Source organism: Erinaceus europaeus, chromosome 14, assembly GCF_950295315.1.
Source record: "Erinaceus europaeus chromosome 14, mEriEur2.1, whole genome shotgun sequence".
NCBI lineage: Eukaryota > Metazoa > Chordata > Mammalia > Eulipotyphla > Erinaceidae > Erinaceus > Erinaceus europaeus.
Genome location: NC_080175.1, coordinates 9,350,481 through 9,369,692, shown reverse-complemented (window position 1 = coordinate 9,369,692; position 19,212 = coordinate 9,350,481). Strand labels below are relative to the sequence as shown.

The 19,212-nt window shown below is 41.3% G+C and overlaps 1 protein-coding gene across 2 annotated transcripts in view; it reads right to left on the bottom strand.

The window, feature by feature from the left end:
- Nucleotides 1-12,195, bottom strand: part of FAM204A (family with sequence similarity 204 member A) — a 38,837-nt gene extending 26,642 nt beyond the window's left edge. The window contains exons 1-5 of one of the 2 annotated variants that reach the window (XM_007518464.3): nt 11,856-12,195; nt 5,820-6,049; nt 4,839-4,926; nt 4,672-4,702; nt 2,970-3,069 (exon numbers count right to left, since the gene is read on the bottom strand). In XM_007518464.3, coding sequence (XP_007518526.1) covers nt 2,970-3,069; nt 4,672-4,702; nt 4,839-4,926; nt 5,820-6,041 — 441 coding nt within the window. In that variant the 5' untranslated portion in view covers nt 6,042-6,049; nt 11,856-12,195. The remainder of the gene's footprint in view (nt 1-2,969; nt 3,070-4,671; nt 4,703-4,838; nt 4,927-5,819; nt 6,050-11,855) is intronic. The other variant, XM_060171212.1, reaches the window with a different exon arrangement.
- Nucleotides 12,196-19,212: the final 7,017 nt, after the last annotated feature.

Genomic DNA, 19,212 nt, shown 5'->3' with positions numbered 1-19,212 from the left:
ACTCCACAAAGAAACAATTTAGATATTCTAAGTCAAAATAATTATGTGAAAACATACTACCTAACTCACAGATCAAACTGTTCTTTTACAAGGAAAACTTTAAGAAAACTATTTCCTAGGAGAACTAGTATTTCATCATCCCTTTCCTCAAAAGGACAGTCTAGTCAGTCACTGACTGGGACACTAGCAAAGCAGGTCAGCCAGAAGTGCCTGTACCCTGCTGTCAGCAGGAGTGTCCTCCGGTATTTTTACGGTTGCTACCTTCCAGAGCATCCTCCCCACAAGACCTCTTCCTTATTGCAACAGGAGCCAGAGGGACCAAGGAGACTGTTCATTACAGTAATCTGTCATACCAGGAACTGACCCAAGCTCCAATTCTCCAAGGACAAGTTGGCAATTGTCCTTGTAAGAATTGAAATCCAGATTCACATGGAAAATTCTCTTGCGTCAGTTTCTTAATGCATGTGCCCTCAGTGACCCAGGGATGTGATTTAAGTCAGGCCTGATTAGCCAAAAAATGGCTTTTGTGTACACAACACAGTATACACAGCAATGATCAATAAAGGAAGCATTTGTTTATGCACATGGGATACAATATACTTGGGTTTCAACCAAGTCCCTGTGCCTCCTAGCCTACTACTCTGCCCAGTTCTCATGTTTCTGGAGTCTGTCAGCATTTCCCTGTGTGAATATTTAAGTTTCTCATTTATTCAAACCCATGCTAAGTATCACTATCGTCTACTGATGAATGACTCCCAATTGTGCAGCTTGGACTCTCTGCTGAGCTCCTGCCTCAGCTTCCCAATAGTTTACTCCTATTCGCCATTATCACCCAAGCTCCAAACTGAACTTTTAAAAAAATATATGTATGTATGTATGTATTTATGCATGTGTGTATAGAAACAGAAAGAAACTGAGAGGAAATGGGGATGAAGAAAAGGAAAGATAAAGAGAGACACCTGCAGCACCGCTTCACTGCTCACAAAGCTTCATTCTTACAAGTGGAGACTGAGGGCTTGAACCCAGGTCTTTGTACACTGAAACCTGTGAGCTCAACCGGGTGCACCACAACCTGGACCTTCAAACGCAACTCTCAAAGTCAGAACTCTAAAGCTTTTCCCCTCCCAAACTTTCACAGCATTATTTTCTCTCTCTTTTTTCTTTCTTTCTTTTTCTCTTTCTTTCTTTCTCTCTCTCTCTCTTTCTACCTTCCTTCCTTTCTCTCTTTTTTTCCTTTATTGGAGGGATTGATGGTTTACAGTCAACAGTAAAATACAGTAGTTTGTACATGTGTAACACTTTCCAGTTCTCCACATAACAATTCAACCCCCACTAGGTCCTCCTCTGCCATCCTGTTCCAGGACCTGAACCCTCCCTCCCATCCCAGAGTCTTTTACTTTGGTGCAATACACCAACTCCAGTCCAAGTTCTACTTTGTGTTTTCTTACTTTTCAATTGCTTTTTATTATTCTCACTATTATTATTATTAGTGATTTTCAAATAATCGACAAGACTGTATGATTTGTACATACAGAGTCACACAGTTCCCACGACCAGAATATCGTGTCACCATCCCCTCATTGGAAGCTTTCCTATTCTTCATCCCTCTGGGAGGACGGACCAAAGGTCTCTATGGGGAGCAGAAGGTTGGAGGGCTGACTTCTGCCACTGCTTCTCTGTCAAGAATTATTTTCCATCAGTATTTGTACACATTAAAAGCAAAAATCCTGAATGGTTCTCTTCTCACACCCCAGAGGCAATCCAGATGCAAGTGCTAGCAATTCTACTGCCACAGAACATAAACCAAATCCATCCCTGCTTCTCTATTTCCAGCAGCATCATTCTTGGTTAAGCCACTGTCACCTCAGGCCGAGAAGAGTCTCCTAACTTTTCTCATCCAATTCAGCCATCTCCAGTCCAGTTTCCATATAGCCAGAGCAATCTTTTCAGTTTTAGAAACATACCTTAGATCATAGCCCTACTTTGACCTAAAACCTTCGAGTCTCAACTGCACTGTCATGACTTGTCTTTACTGTGCCCCTTAAGGTGTCTATCTGTCTGTCTTTCTTGCTTGCTTGCTTGCTTTTTTAAGTTTCTTTATTGGAGGATTAATGGTTTACAGTCGACAGCAAAATGCAATAGTTTGTACATGCATAACATTTCTCCTCTGCCATCATGTCTGGCTCCCCCTTTCTTTTTTTTCTTTAAAGATAAATGATTTTTTATTTTATTTTTCTTATATTTTATTTACTTTCCCTTTAGTTGCCCTTGTTGTTTTTTATTGTTGTTGTTATTGATGTCGTCATTGTTGGATAGGACAGAGAGAAATGGAGAGAGGAGGGGAAGACAGAGAGAGGGAGACAAAGACAAACACCTGCAGACCTGCTTCACCACCTGTGAAGTGACTCCCCTGAAGGTGGGGAGCCAGGGGCTCAAACCAGGATCCTTACGCTGGTCCTTGCGCTTAACCTGCTGCGCTGCTGCCCGACTCCCTGGCTCTCCCTTTCTTAGGCCTCTCCCCTTGCTAATTCCATTCTACCCAGGCTGACCTTCCTGTAGACATCAAATATGCTAGGGTAACTCTTTATTATTATTGTTGTTGTTATTATTTATTATTTTTATTTTATTAGGGTCCTGACCATGTACTCCCATCTCATTAGCTTCCTTTATATAAATGGCTCTTTCCTTCCCATCCTTGAAGTCTGAGCAAACTGGCATATACTAAGAAAGGTCTTGCATGACATCACATAAGCTAAAGCTCCACTTTAATGTCTTCACTACATTCTGTTCATTTCTTTACCCTTTTAAAAAATGATCTATAATTATAGTATTTCCTTGATTACGCAGATATTGTCTGACAGACAGTAGGCATTCTAGCTTTTTCTGAGCAATGAGTTCATGAGAAGAAATACCTTAGGCAGAGCTAATTTCCCACTGGCTAACACAGAGGAAATTAGAGAATATCTTACCTTCTCAACTTTTTTCTTTTTAACTGGAGGGTCAAACCTATCATTAACTCCAAAATACTGAGTAAGCTCCTTCCACTGGGCTTCATTTGAGGGCTGTTCCCTGTAAGAAAATAGATAGTAACTTCTATTTTACACAAAATGTATTTTTACCACTTTAAACCAATTACTATAGCTATATTACAACATACTTTTTTAAAATTTTAATATTTTATTTTATTTATTCCCTTTTGTTGCCCTTGTTTTATTGTTGTAGTTATTATTGTTGTTGTCGTCGTTGTTGGATAGGACAGAGAGAAATGGAGAGAGGAGGGGAAGACAGAGAGGAGGAGAGAAAGACACCTGCAGACCTGCTTCACTGCCTGTGAAGCGACTCCCCTGCAGGTGGGGAGCCGGGGTTCGAACCGGGATCCTTATGCCGGTCCTTGTGCTTTGCGCCACCTGCGCTTAACCCGCTGCGCTACAGCCCGACTCCCTTTTTTTTTTTTCTTTTTTAATTGGCCACCAGGGTTAACGCTGGGGCTTAGTGCCACACTACAAATCCACTACCCCTTGAGGCCATTTTTCTTTTTCATTTTTTCTTTTCTGCTTTATTGAACAGGACAGAGAGAAATTTAGAGGGGCGTGGGGGGGAGATAAAGAGAAAGAAAGATACAGACCTGCAGACCTTCTTCACTGGTTGTAAAGGTGGGACGAGGAGCTAGAGCGTGGTAATATTTGCACTTAACTGGATGTGCCACTGCTCGGCCTCCCAACGGAACAGTTTTTTTTAAAAAAAATATTTATTTATTTATTCCCTTTTGTTGCTCTTGTTTTATTGTTGTAGTTATTATTGTTGTTATTGATGTCATCATTGTTGTTGGATAAGACAGAGAGAAATGGAGAGAGGAGGGGAAGACAAAGAGGGGGAGAGAAAGAGAGACACCTGCAGACCTGCTTCACCGCCTGTGAAGTGACTCCCCTGAAGGTGAGGAGCCGGGGCTCGACCTGGGATCTTTACACCAGTCCTTGTGCTTTGTACCATATGTGCTTAACCCGCTGAGCTACCACTTGACTCCCCAACAAAAGTTTTTACGTTTGATAGTATTACAAGCAAGTAGTTCAGCTATTAATACAAATTCTACAATACTGTATTTTTAAAGTTTTCATTATTTAAAAAATATTTTATTTATTCACTATTTACTAGATAGAAGCAGAGAGAAATTGAAAGGGAAGGGGACATAAGAGGGGGAGAGAGACACCTGCAGCACTGTTTCACTACCTGTGAAGCTTTCCTCCTGCGGGTGGGAACTGGGGGCTTGAACCTAGGTCCTTACATACTGCAGCATGTGCACACAAACAGGTACGCGCCCAATAGCCCAGCTCCCTACACTACAGTCTGGAATAGGAAAAGATTCTCTGCCAAAGTCTGGGCCTCACACACATGCAATTTCACCATTTCCAGACCGATTTCTACAGGGAAGGAGGGACAGAGAGAGAAACACACAGACCCACAGACAGAGACAGATAAACACCAACCCCATTAGAGACAGACAGACACTAACCACATTACCAGCATGTAACCCAGTGCCATGGCACTCCCATGGAGTGCCGGGGCTGAGTCCTGGGACCTGAGTCCTGGGACATGCGCATAGGCGGGCACACGCCCTACCTGATAAACTCTCTCCTGACCATACAACAGAAAAGTACTTTTAATCCCACATACCTCTGAGGTGCTTCTTCATTCTTCAATTTGCCTGGAAAGAATTTGCAGTGTCATTACCTAAGTAATTTGTTTATTTTAAAAATATGCTTACTACAAATTATAGAACTCTGTCAAAACTTAACACTAGCACTATTAATTCCTAATTGACCTGAGTGAAAGCAAAACACCTTTTCTGGAGCGTTTTCTTTTTTTCCCTCTGAATCTTGAAGCTGAAGTTTTCTGCTCAGAGTGCTTTTTGTGTAATTCCTGAAATTTCTATATAAAGAGAAAAAAAAAACACACACACAATATATATATTTTCAAGCAAGGAATGCATCTAACAACATATTCACAAAAGTAGTATTCTAGCATTTATAAAAATAGCAACTTAATGGATGCAGTTCAATTCTTAAGATCTGTTATTCTCTAAGATACTTTCACAATTTTCACACAAAAAGTATGAAGATACCTTTCTGGTTCATTGTTTTTAAGGAGATCATTGGGGATGCAGGACTCTCAAGCATGAAGTCCCAGGTTCGATCCTCAGCATCACATGTGCCCAAGTGATGCTCTGTCTCTCTCTGCTCTTTCATTAATAAGTAAAGAAAAATATTTCCTAAAAAAGTCATCTGATGATGTGTGAATTTCAATGACTCATATAGATAACAAAAAGTCTTAACAAAATCTTAGTAAATTAGGTTAGGAAATGATGTGTAGGGCCAGACAGTAACACAGCAGCTTCAGGACACACATTACAATGTGTAAGGACCCGGGCTCAAACTCCTTAACCACACCTATGGGGGAAGCTTCATCAGCAGTGAAGCAAGGCTGCAGATGTCTCTCTTTTTCTGTCCTTATCTCCCCTTCCCTCTCCATTTGTCTCTGTCCTAGCAAATAAATAAACATATGTTTAATCCGTTGTGTACTATATTAAGCAAAGCAGCTAGTTCAGCTGTTTCTTCCTCCCCCCTTCTTATGAAAACTAAATTACAAGAAACATGAAAACAAGTATCTGAGTAGCCGATGATCTGACCACAAAGTAACAAAAACTATTCTGAGTCAAGCCTCCCTATTGTCTGTCATGAATATATATATATATATAGTCTGTGGCACAGACACATGTGGCAAAATGTGTACACTTTAAAGAGAACTTATCAAAGAAGACCTACCTCCCACATATCTAAGGGGATTCCAGAAGGACACTCTTCATACGCATTCACATTTGCCTCTGCTTCAGTGTCTGGTTCCTCTGAGATTTCTGTTCTTCTAACGGCCCCATCTTCTGTCTCTTCTTGTACGTTCAGTGCAGAGTTCTCTAATGGGGCTTCATCTTCAGAATTTGACTCAACGTCACTTTCGTTTAGGCCAGGAGGTAGCAGCCCACTCCACATCTTTTCTTCTAGCCAAACACAGAAAGAGGCGACTTTATACATGTGTAGTAGCATCACAACCATTTAAAAACCGTTAAAAGACGCCATGTCATATATTTTAATATAATCAAAACATTGGGCTGGGACCAGTGCATCAACTAAACTTCTTTTAAAAATTGGAAAATGGGACACATCATCCATATTAAAATCTTTTTGCACTAGTTTTCTAAAAGTTTTCAGTAGTTTAAACAATTCTCTTATAAGACATATTAGCAGAAATATGGTGTGTAGAAAAGTCATCCTTGTTTAACATACAGGTTATTGTGCCTTGGGAAATGAGTAAAAGCATTTACTAAGGATCTTGAGGATCTAACAATCCCGATATAGGTAAAGAAAATTAATTTGGATGCTTCACCACTTAAATGTGAAAGCCTCTTAGGGAACTTTTGCCAAAGTAGCAGAGAAACAACTATTCAAAACAATTAAGCTAGGGGAAAACAGTCTGAAGAATGGAGATCCTAGTTCTAAAAATGGACACAGCTTGCGAAAATAGTACCAAACAGAGAATACTACTAACAACTTAATAGAAAATGTATAGCTTCTTTGAATAACAAATATGATGTGTGAGAAGCACACGCAAAACTTCAGGTCAGCATTAGACAGAAAGGCCATTGGTACACAGCACCTTTCATTATTATCAAGTTCAATGACTCGTTATTTAAAAAATGAGAGTTGTAGTCATTTGCTAAAATTAAGATAACTGAGTACATTTTCACTCCTGACCTCCACGGCACGGTTTATTCTAGCATGTATGCTGAGTCAAAACTAGCTCATTCAAAAAAAAAAAAAAAAAAAAGCTTTACAGGCTGTTCATGGTCTGCTATCAACCTAAGGGAATAAAGTGGAAAGAGAGAATTCTTTAACTCTTTCCCGCTGAACTTTCTGTCCCCTGCTGGGACCAGCCCAGTAAGCAAGCCGCCGCCATCCTCTGGGAGACCATCACATCAGGAGGCAGTCTCCATCGTCTGACAGTGGATTCTGGATACCTTCCAGTTTCCTTTTGATTATTTTTTTCCTTTTGATGGATGATGAGAGACACAGAGAGAAAGAGAATAGAGGAGAGGCACCGGGAGCACTACTTCACTGCTCGTGGAGTTTCCTCCTTGTGGGTGGGGCTGAACCAGGACCCTAGGGTATGATAAAGTGTCCATTCTGTTGGGTGTGCCACCACCCAGCTAGGATTCCTGATCTTTTGAGGACCTCTTCAGGGCCAAAGAATCACAACTTATTTTCTGCAGGGTGAGTCCAGGCTCATCAGTTATTGTCTCTCTGAACCATCTTTTCCACAAATATGTCTTCAGCTTTTTAAGAGGGAGAACTCTGACATATTTGTTTTTTTGTGTGTGTGTTTTTTTTTTTTTTTTTAACTCTGACATCTTATTGCTCTGACTGAAACCCTTATTACCATATGCTAGTCATGAGGAAATTACTTTCAAATCTCTGACACTCAGATTATTTTACCTGTAACACAGGGATAATTAGTAGGTGTGCAGGGCTTTTCTGTGGGTGAAATGACATCAACCAAGTAAACACTCCAGTGTTTAGTAGATCCTAGGGGCTCAATCAATGCTGAAAGCTTCTTTCTACTATTTCTGTAGCCCCGCATGCATTTCTGTAACTTCTGTTTTGAGGATGACAGCATTCATAGGCAAGTGCTGGGAGTCTGAGGCACATTCTCTTAGCAACTGATGTAAATCATTTACTTCTCTGGCTTCCGGTCTGCCGAGAAATTCCTATTTACAGTTAGCGCCTGATATTCTGAATAGCGCTTTCCTCTGATTCCTGCATGAAAACAGAAGCAAACTATGCAGTTTGTGTCAGGGGGCCTCATTTGTACAGGGTCTTCCAAAAAAAATATATTAATTTTCCTATTTACAAGCTGTATTCTTTTTATTAAAGTAACACAGTGGTTATGCAAAGGAAGAGGAAAAGAAAGAGGAAAAGAGAGGAGGTCCAGGCCCCACAAAGCCCAGACTCATCCCTGAACCAATCCTGAGGAGACTTTAAAAGATGGAACAGCGGTATTTGAAAGACTTTACTAGGACATCATCTAAAATACACCAGCACTGAGAAACAGCTGTTTCATTCTGCCACTGGTTCTATGCAACAGTGGGAGAAGAGAGGTAAGAAGTCCCAACACAGCTTTGCCGCTGGGATATAAGGAGCTTTTAGGTTTCATCATCCATTTCAGTATAGCAAGAAGCTTCAGGCATAGCTTTCTCCATATAACTGAGGCCCTGTGTCTCAAACTGGTTCTTTGTTTCTGTCCACAGACTCTGTTACATGCCCACAGTGTGACTGCTGGGCACCCTTCATGACAGTATACTAAATGGGCAAAAATGCCCATGCTCATGAGGCCCTCCTGTCCACATGGCGAGCTCTGCTCACCAGCAATCCGCACCACGAAGGCCAGTCTTTGCAGTGGCTGCTACCTAGAAGGCAAGTGTGTCCAAGAAGGGCATGGCCTCTGCTGGGGCTGCCCCATGTGCTGCCTTCTTCTAGGGGAGCAGCCTGAGTTGCCCTGGACAGAGGATCCCTTTTCCCAGGCACATATCCATTCTGCCTTGGCAAAGGTCACTGATTTTTAGCTCTTACCAAAGTGGTATTAAGAAAACTATGCTCGTGGTCCAGGTCATAGTGGATAAAGCAGTGACTCTTAAGCATGAAGTTCCAAGTTCAATCCCTGGCAGCACATACATCAGAGTGATGTCTAGTCCTTTCTCTCTCTCCTATCTTTCTCATTAATAAAAAATAAATAATTTAAAAAAGAACTTTAAAAAAAAAAGAAAACTATGCTCAGAATGCTGTTGGTTGGTAAGCTCACTTCTTATGTGTGTGTCCACAGAAAAGAGTAAAATAACTTTAAAAAAGTGGACTGGGGCCGAATGGTGGCACGGCTGGCTGAGCACACATAATAATACCACGCACAAGGACCTGGGTTCCAGCCCCCACTCTCCACCTGTATGGAGGACACTTCACAAGCAGTGAAACAAGTCTATAGGCATCTCTGTCTCTGTCTCCCCCTAGCCCCGATATCTCTGTCCTATCCAATGAAGTAGAAGAATATAGGAGGGGGGGAAAAAAAGGCAAAATATGGTTGCCAGGAGTAGTAGCTTCACAGTACAGGCCCAGAGCCCCGCTGATAACCTTAGAGGCCATAAAAAAGTAGACTCTACCTCCAAATCCATAAAATAAAGGGGACTCTGAGCAGGGTATTTTCTGAACGCAATTACTGAGAACTTTACTCTTTCTTTCAAACGCTTGTTCACTGGGATTTTGAGAGTGCAAGAGACAGACCAGGGCACTGCTTAGCTCCGGCAGACGATCTCAGGGACTGAACCTCACACATCTGAGGCCTCAGGCACACAGCCTGGTGTGAGCCGCATCTCTCCCCAGACCCTAAGCATCTTTACTGATGCAGCATTTCCCTGTGACTATTTCCCATGAGAAGAGATTTAAGAAATAATAATAATAGCAACTCTGTGACCATGATGAACAGGTAACTGAGGAGTCTCTGAAATGTAAACACTCAAGCGAGCAGCAGTCCAGCTATAGGTCAGACAACACGAAGTGCTGTGTTGTGACTTACACTCTGTCATTCATACACATCCAACTGGCACTCCTGTTGCAGGGGAGACTCTTATTTCTTTGGGCGTCTACTTCTCTGTGCCTTTCAGGGCACACTCCCTCCCTCACACATCCTTTTTTAAACAGCAGTTCCCTCCGAATTACTCTTGACACAGGAAAAGAACTCAGCTTTTCTCATGAGAAATGGTATTAAGAGAACTTGAGACTTGGGCTTTTTTTAAGTGTAGACTATAACCAGGTCTTTTATTAATTCATAAGTTTTCACTGTTTAGCTAGCAATCCAAATAAAATTCTTTCTTCATTTCATAAAGCCTTTACCTCTGGAGTTAAGGTTTATTTTGTTCTGCAACTATACTAAAAAAAGAAAAAAAAAGTTCTGTGTATACTACACAGCAAATATCTTTAGTCCTGGGCTGACAAAATTTATTAGAAACTGAAAATATGTATCTGTCATCCTCATCTGATACACTGATTTCCTTTTGCCAGTGAAAGTCAGAACTGAGCACCTGGACAGATCACAATGCGTGAAGAACGTGACACAAAGTTAAGTTTCTAACATAAGGTCTTACCTTACGTAAGTTTTATTAAAATAGTAATGGTGGTCTCTAAACTAATTTCAAATTTAAAAAATCCCAGTATATTTTATTTTTCCTTAAACAATACTATCAACTTGTAGATAGCAAGTTAAAATGCAATGAAGCATTATACTTCACCACATGTCCACTCATCAGGGTTCCCAGTGGGGAGTTAAGTAGACATCAATCTTTCAAAATACAGCATCCATGGAGCTCATAAAATAAAAATAAGAGATTCCAGATTGTGGGAAGACCTGGAAGCACTGGTATTGCAACAAAACACTTTTTTTAAACTCAAAAGGTAAGTTTTTAGTCCTAAAGAATTTAACTATGGCTAAGTCACTGGACTTGTGTGGATCACTATATAAAATGAAGCGACTGAGAAGATAATCTCTGAAATGTCTCACAGTTTCTACGTTTATGACCCCAATGCTCAGAGTCACCACATTCTTGGTGTCATACTCCATTCTCTCCCAGCCATATTCATTTACTCCTTAAACCTCAACACACCAGCACATTCTGTTTTTCTTCTAACCTAGCTTCCCATGGGGGGGGGAGGCTAAGTTTTCAGTAAGATTCTGCATTTCAAACAATGCACCTGAAAGATGCTCTACATAAGGTAAGGAAACCTCAGTTAGCAGAAACAGAAAAACAAAGCAGGCCACTGACAAAAGATGGTGTGCAAATAATATGACAGGCACTGAGGCACCATTAATCCTCATGGGGGGGGGGGGGGCTTCCACTGCAATTACTATTCAAACCTCCTTTACAGATGAGGTCACTGACTTGCACAAAGCACTGTGATCTAGTTATTTTATTAGAAAGTGTATTTTACAAAAACAGAACCTTACGGCTTAAGGTGACAAATTCTTAAGCAGAGTTTTAAATAGTAATATATTGTTGGTGACATGAAGGATGACTTTACTCTGCAATTCTAGACTTGTTAAAATCTGATGAAGGCTTTTATAAATTACGGATAGAAGTTAGATTATACTGCAGATGTCAAAGTCACACTGAGAGGTTTGGGTAACAGTGTCTCATTTTTTGGAAGACCAGGCAACTGTTTATAATCTAAACCCAGAAGACAGCATCTGAACTGTGTAATGGGTAAAGGTCTCCTGTCTCTAATATTCCAGAATCTCAATTCTCTTTTCACCAAATGAAGCTGCGTAGCCATATATTGTATCAAACTAGAAATACAGAAACCTAAGCCTCGTCTGACCAGAATTTAACCTCACTTGTGTAACACAGAAACCGCCAAACTGAAGAGCCTATTCAATAAGTTACACAATAATCACGTTCTGTGACTTAACTACTTCCAAGTATGGGTGACATCCACATTAAGTGTCCTATGTTGACAGATGAAGTGTGTTCCCTTCCCCCCCAAAATAAATCAATGTACAGAAAGTACAAGTGAATCCACAGACACGAGTTGGAGTTAAGTAACGCTCTGATCATCTAGATAAGCCCGGAAGGAATCTGCATGGATGCAGACGTCCAATTCGAGGAAACAGTCCCAACGCCCCAGACTCTGATGGGTAAGATTGACAGCTGACAAATAATATTTCGAGGTTCACTTTTAAGTCTGCTGCCCCGCTGTGGGGATACTTACAGGGTTCAAGTCTGCAAGAGGAAGGTTCCAGCGGGCTCCGCTTCTTCCTCCCGGCTGCACCGCCCAGAAGCGTGAGGGTCCCGGGGCAGCGCCCGCCCCGGAAGGGTCCCGTCGCGGAAGGCACAGAGACGCCCCGCCGACCTCCCGTCGGCCCAGGCTCGAGCTTCCCGGATCTCCCGAGATGCTGTCAGCCCGCCTGTGCCCGCTTCCCAGTTTCCCGCACCCGGCTGCCCCGGATCCGTCACACTGGAGACCCGCCCGAACGCAGCCCACCCACCAGCTCTACACACCGGTTTGGAGGCTGCCACACGGCAGCCATCTTAACACTCGCCAATATCGCGCCCTCTCATTGGCTCCAGCAACCCAACCAATGAGCAACGGCCCTTCTGGCCTCGCGGTCGTCATGGCGACCGCCCCCCCCCATGCTGCTCTCAATGCTGCTCTCTAAATTGAACTGAGGGCTAGGTTGTTTCTACTTTTCTCCCCATCTTTTCTCACCTTTACCCCTGCCTTAATTTTCTTTTTTTTAGAGGCTTTATCCCATTTCCTGCAATATACCAGCGCTCCAGAATAAGTAAAGAAAATCTTGACTTAATTCATTCCAAATAGACAGAGAACCGTTACAGACACTAGGTCCTTTTGGAAATGCTTCTATTAATTTATCATTTCCTCCCACTCCTCCCTCCTTACCAACCTCTAGTACCCTTCCCTTCCTACCCCCTCACATACACTTTTGTTACGGAAGCACATAACCAGCTTCTGTCTATCAGAAAGCAGCCTGCGCTCCTGCTTTTCTGGTTATTATCTGGTGAAGGTAGAAAGTGCTCCCTTGACCTTCAGCAAAAGCTTACTGCTTTTCCGTGTTTGGTACTGTGTTCAGTCCTAAGAAGAGGATTGGGGGAGCATACAAAATAAACAATGAAAAACCAAAACAGCCAGGGAGGTAGCGTAGTGGTTAAGCATAACCACTATGTTTGGTTTTTCATGTCTGAGATTCTGAAATCTCAGGTTCAAATCCTAGCACCAACATAAACCAGAGCTGAATAGTGCTCTGGTAAAAAATAAAACCAAAACAAAAGCACAAAGTGGGATGGAGATAAAATAGAAGAGTGTAATTGTGATGGGAGTGGGGCTGTTTTTGAAATGATTTCATTTTCTAAAATAGTGTACTGGATGATTTTAAAAGAATTATTTCCTATTTCCCAATATGATGAATATATAAGAAAATGACATAAAGCTCAAATATACATATTATAATATATATATTCTTACAGGCTCACAGAAATTTTCACTCTCCACTGTTTGTTGTTAGCATTCTCAATTACGCCGTTCTTTGAGGCGTTCTAAAAATGTGCATTGCATTCAATAGCATTTTATGTATTGCTAATGTATATTATTATATGTAAATAATATAGTATAGACATGTCTAAATGTATTAACTATCCACTACTTCACTGTCTTGTCTTTCAGATTATGTGTCGGCTTTAAAATAGTTTTCTCTAACCCTAGAATCATACAACCTGTGTGACAAAGTTGGACAAGTAAGTTCCTTCCTCATGCTTACATCCTCTGGTCTAGAATAGAAGCAGGGTGAGTGATCTAAGGACCTCAGTGAAATTTTCCAGACCAGATGTGGCCAGCTTCTTATTAGTGTTTTTTTCTGAAATGAAACCTTTTAAAAGTCAAGCTATTAAAGAAAGGGCATGATGAAAGGGCTATGTTGTTGTTGCTTTGTGCTTCTTAGTTGCTGCTGTCTGCTGGGGCTGCCATAACAATTTACACAGATAGGGTGATTTAAGCTACAGAAGCATTTTGCACAGTTGCAAATGAAAGTTCATGATTTGTGGCACAGAGAATCTGAGTTTGCTGAAGTGTTATGGCCAGTCTTGAACATGAAATAAAATGGTCCTGTAGAAAAGGAGAGAGGAAAAATTCCCTTCTGGGGTTCAGTGCAGCTGTGCTTGAAAAGAATTTCAAGAGAACATGCATTGCAAATGTGTGGTTTCTAAATTTGTCCTTTATTACAGTCTGAGATGAGTTATGTGCAAAAGTAGAGTTAGAATAAAAAACTCAATGGACAAGTTCCCAAGGGTCTCTGGACCTAGTTAAAAATGGCAGAAGACCCAGGTCCTACAAGCCCCCTTCCCTTTTTACTCTTCTTAGGTCATGCTGGGGCCCACTTTTCACTGGCCCAATGGAGCATACTACTCTCCCTTCTTACACTACACTGAGAAAGACCTCCACCAACATGCATCTCAGTTAAAACAAAATATGCTAGTGTTTATCACAGTTCCATGTATGCGAACACAGGGATAACAAAGTGTCTGTGCTCTCCAGGACTCCCTGTGTCCTACATCTTCTGCCAACATTTGAGTGAGCCCCAGGTGAGTAATAGAGCTCTGAGGGGCTTCTCTCTCTTTCTCTCAGCCCTAGGTGAGCGCCCCATCAACATGTTAGTAAGAGCTCTGGGTTCTTCTCCCTCCCCTTTCTGTGTCTTCCTCCATCCTCTATCTTTATCTCTCCCTCTCTCTCTCTCTCTCTCCCTCCCTAACATGTGAATGTTCTCAACTTTCTTGAATAAACTTTAAAATTTCTGAAAATCATGCTCTCTTCTCAATTCTTTGTTGAGATTATATGTGACAAGCTTTTTTAATGTTGAGGAAGCAAAGGTCCATCTATTCCCCCAATACAGATCTTTCTCTGTGAAGATCCCTGCTGGCCCCTCCCCACTGAGTTTTCAGCCCCCTACTGCTTATTAAAAAAAGAAGAAAAAAAACTAAAAACTAAGAACAAACCAATCACAGCAGCTTATAATAAGACTAGTGTTGTTAAAATTCTTAAGCTCTAGCCGGGCGGGTTAGCTTCGCAGTGGTGAACAGAGACTCGCGGACAAAGGCTGGGCAGGGAGGCTGTATTTCTTTATTCAGGAACAACGATTCACAAACTAAGACAAACTAATCACCAAACAGAACTTGGCTGTCTCTTTGCCGCGGCAGCGCAAGCACTCTCTTACACTCGAACTCATGAACTCTCGTACTCGGGAACCCTCTGAAACTCTGACACACTGGAACTCTCTCTTACTCTGTAACCCTGAAACTCTCGAACTCAGGAACTCAGTCACTCTCGGACTCAGGAACCCTCTCTCTGGGTTCCTTTGGGCGGGGCCAAGCAGGCCCGTGAAATTAACAGGACTCATCCAATTCTCTTGGGGGGGGGGAGGGCTAGAACAAACCAATGTAAAGCATACGACAGACTAGGGTCAGGGAGTTGGGTGGTAGCACAGTGGGTTAAGCGCACATGGTGCAAAGTGCAAGGACCAGTGTAAGGATTCTGGTTCAAGCCCCCAGCTCCCCACTTGCAGGTGTCTTCCCCTCCTCTCTCCATTTCTTTCTGTCCTATCCAATGATGGCAACAACAACAACAATAATAATAACCACAACAATGATAAAACAACAAGGGCAACTAAAGGGGGAAAAATGGTCTCCAGGAGCAGTGGATTTGTGGTGCAGGCACAGAGCCCTAACAATAGCCCTGGAGGAAAAAAAAAAAAAAAAAAGACTAGGGCCAAACATCTAACAAAACAAAAATCTTAGGCTCTTAATTTACATTTCATCTAGGCCTAATTCCTCAGGTCTAGAATGGTTTCTGTAATCTCTTGGGTTCAAAATATGCATTTTCTGTTTCAACTAATAGAGTTCTCCCTCCCCTAACCCCTCTTTTCAAGGTCAAGTAAGTTGGAATCCTCCCTGAAAGGAGCAGGGAAGTAACTAAGCAAAACTGTATATTTGTTTGATCCTCTTAGCAATCCCCTGCTTTGACTCTGGAAAACACAGTCCTTTCCTTTTCCTCCATATAGCTGTCTTTATTTTAGTTTAGTTACTATGGATGAAGGGATCATAACAGTTCCACCCTAATGCTTAGAACTATGTAGTATTGGTTCCAGGTACTAGCAAACTCCCAGAGTGACCAAATCCTATTCTTAGAGAGTTAGATCTAGGAGGAAAGCTGAGGTACTCAAGGTTTGGCCTCCAAACATTTGTTTGACATTTGTAAAACTATAATTTGTTCTCTCTGCAATGGAACTTAAGCAATACCTTTTCTTTGGTAGGTTCTGCTTCTGGCTCTCCTCTGAGTTTCTTGTTTACACAGTTGACGAAATGATTCTCTGCTGAGTTCTCCTTCCAGTTCTCTTCTGAGATTCTTGACACACTTTCTACTCTCCCAACTGGGGTAGGAAATACAGTGCTTTCCATCCATTCATTGTGAAAGAGAGTAAAATCATCTTTCCCCAGCACTGCTGAGGTGAAAAGTAAACTTGAATGTATATGGGAGAAATGACTTTTTTTCTCCTTTTGTTTTTTTCTCCTTTCCTTTTTCTTCTTATCCTCGAATTTCTAGTAACAGGAAAATGATGATAGGACAGAATTCAAGTAAGATCTTTCTAGTGAAGCAAGTCTTGATGTTTTTCCTCAGGTGAAATATACCAATGGAGAATTGCCTTTCGTTGGAATATTCTGGGAAGAGGTTTGCCTCCCTTGAAAGTGCTGAGAGGATTTGGAAGAGCTGATAGGTGAGGGTCAGCATTCCCTTTGAAAGGCTTAAGCAGATGGAACAGAACAGTAAGATCACTTGCAAGTGGCTTCCAGATGGGAGGGGGAGAATTATACAAAAAGCTGTCTCACATGAAATGGGTCAGAATGGTTTAACATATGCAAGCTTTTTAAAAACTCACTCCTCCAGTTAAACACTCAAAAGAAATACATCTTCTGCCTGGAACCTGAAATTACTAAAAATAAGGAAACAATTGTTGGGCAGCTTAATGCTGTGGTCTATTTACATAATGATTGTTTTGTCTGAGACCTGCCCTGTCTGCAGGGCATAATCCCCACTGGTTCGCACTCTCTTTTTGCTCCGCCCCCTCGCCTAGTCACATCCTGTTTTCCACCCTACCACTTCCTTCCTGGAAACTATAAATACAGATTCTTTTCTCAATAAACATTGCACTGCTTTCTCACTCTGCCATGAGTCCCTGGTCGGCTCTCTTCTGCCCATGAAGTTAGCCCAACACGAGTTCCTGATCCCTCTCCCACGCAGCAGCCTAGGTTGGCTCCAGTCGAGTTCTCTCCAACCCAGAGAGCACATGCTCGGGAAGAAGCACCCTCAGGCTATCCTGGCAAACAATCATATAATTTCATTAAGGGAAGGTCCATATGTGCTTATGTGACTCTGTAAGCATTGGTGGTTTTGTGATCGGCCTCTGGATTTCACTAACCAAGTGTTACATCAGCAGGCAGAGTAGCTGCTAACTGTATCATTATTGTGTTTATGTGTTATTTAGAACACAATTCTGATATAGATCCCTTCTTCTAGGTATTGTTCTATTCTTCTCAGATCTCTCAAGTGATAGAATTTTACATGAAAGTGTGTGTGTCTCATATATTCATTTTTATTTCATCTCTGTTAGTGTTTCTAAAAATATCCCTAGACTCAGAAATTTTAAATACTGAGAGAACATTCTAAAGGTTTAACTTATATCTTCAGAATTATAAGTTAAATTATACTATTTTTTTTATTCTACCTGTATTTAACCTTTTAAAATTAACTTTTAAAGGATTTGTTTGTGTATTAACACAAGATAGAAGGAGAGAAAGAGAGAGAGAGACAAACAGACAATCACTATCACTATGCTATGCTGGGACTAGAACTCAGGACCTCGTACTTTACCATATGCCTTCCAGTTGTGCCATATCCTGGCCCTCTCCATTTTTAATTTTTAGGAAAAAAAATGTTAGTTTAGAAAGTGTCCTGGTTGGATAAGTTTGTTTGAGGAAGAGAAGGCTAGACACAAAGGTAAAATCTTTAGCTCTAGTTTTATTGGCTTTAGTAATTTAAAAATTGGAGCTAGGTTAAATTGAGGGATATAGTAAACAAAGGATTATTTCAGGTAAAATAATCTTGTTAGAGCAGTTCCAGGTAGATGGGATTAAGCATACACCCTTGAGAAACTGAACCTTGATGGAAGTTTACTTTAGTGGATTCCAGTTTGAATGCATTTTTCTTATTCAACCAGGAAGTTTGGAATTACAGGTATCTGTAAAATGATAAATCATTTGTCACTTTAAGTTAGTTTAATGTAAATTGTTCCAACTACATATATATTGAATCACAATGGAAAGTAACTGATCAGGATACTAGCATCTGTGTCCATTTCTTCCTGTGTGTTGTGTGGAAAACTGAGAAATGTTATGCTGGTATGTACTATTGTATTTACTGTCAACTGTAAAATACTAACCTCCAATAAAGAAATTAAAAAAGGAGAAATAGTTCAGCAGAGAAATAACAGGCATTATAATTTTGGGGTCTACTAAGAAGCAGTGGTTCTCCAACACACACTGACCACAGATATGTATATTTGTACCCTGGATCCTCAACTCTGTTCCAATGGTCTGTGTATATATACTTCTCCACTGACATACTATCTTAATGACAATTGCTTTATAGTGGATTTTGCATTGCTTTGACTTTTTCTAGTTTGTCTGTTTATTCTTATAAGTTTTAGAATTTGTCAATTTCGAGAACTTCCGGAGGCGGAGCTACAAGCTGCAGCAGATCACTTTCTCTCCTCTCCTCTCCTCTCCTCTCTGGGTCAACTAGGAATACCAAAGGAGACCACCTGGGACCAAAACAAGACAGGACTAGAATGACCACAGGAACTCACTAAATCACTGTTGAGTACAAACATGTGTGGCTGGTGACAGAGAGGAGAGAGGAGCCTAAGGAGGGATTAAATGACTGCTAACAGTTCAGCAGTTTATCAGTTGAGACACTACCTCCAGTCTGCTCCACCAACAAGGGGACAGCTGAAGGGAGGAGAGGACTCCCCAGAGACTCACCAAGTGCAACTCTGAGTCTCCATTGCTACTACCCTCAGAATCTGGAGGAGCGACAGGGAGGGACACCAGGGGACAGAGATCTAACCAGGAAACTCAGGAGAAGACCTATACCTCGGTGGCATAGCTGAGGGGCTGTGAAAGTCTCTTTGCATAACCACTGGATTATCTCTGCCACACCCTGCTTTATCTCTAGGTCAGGAGTCAGTGATTAAGCTGAAACCTATTGATAGTTTAAAAGCCCTCAGGCTCCCATAGCCTACAGGGAAGGGAAAAAAAAGAGGCTTTTAAACCACTGAGCTCCAACTCAGGGATTAAAATACTATTGAAACAGCTGTTAACTTCCACCACTGTGAACCCTTTAATTAACTTACTTAGACACAAGTCAATCCAGGCAATAGTGATCAGTAATTTGAAAAGTACTGATAAAGGGAACTCATAACATAATATATAAAATGGTTAAAACA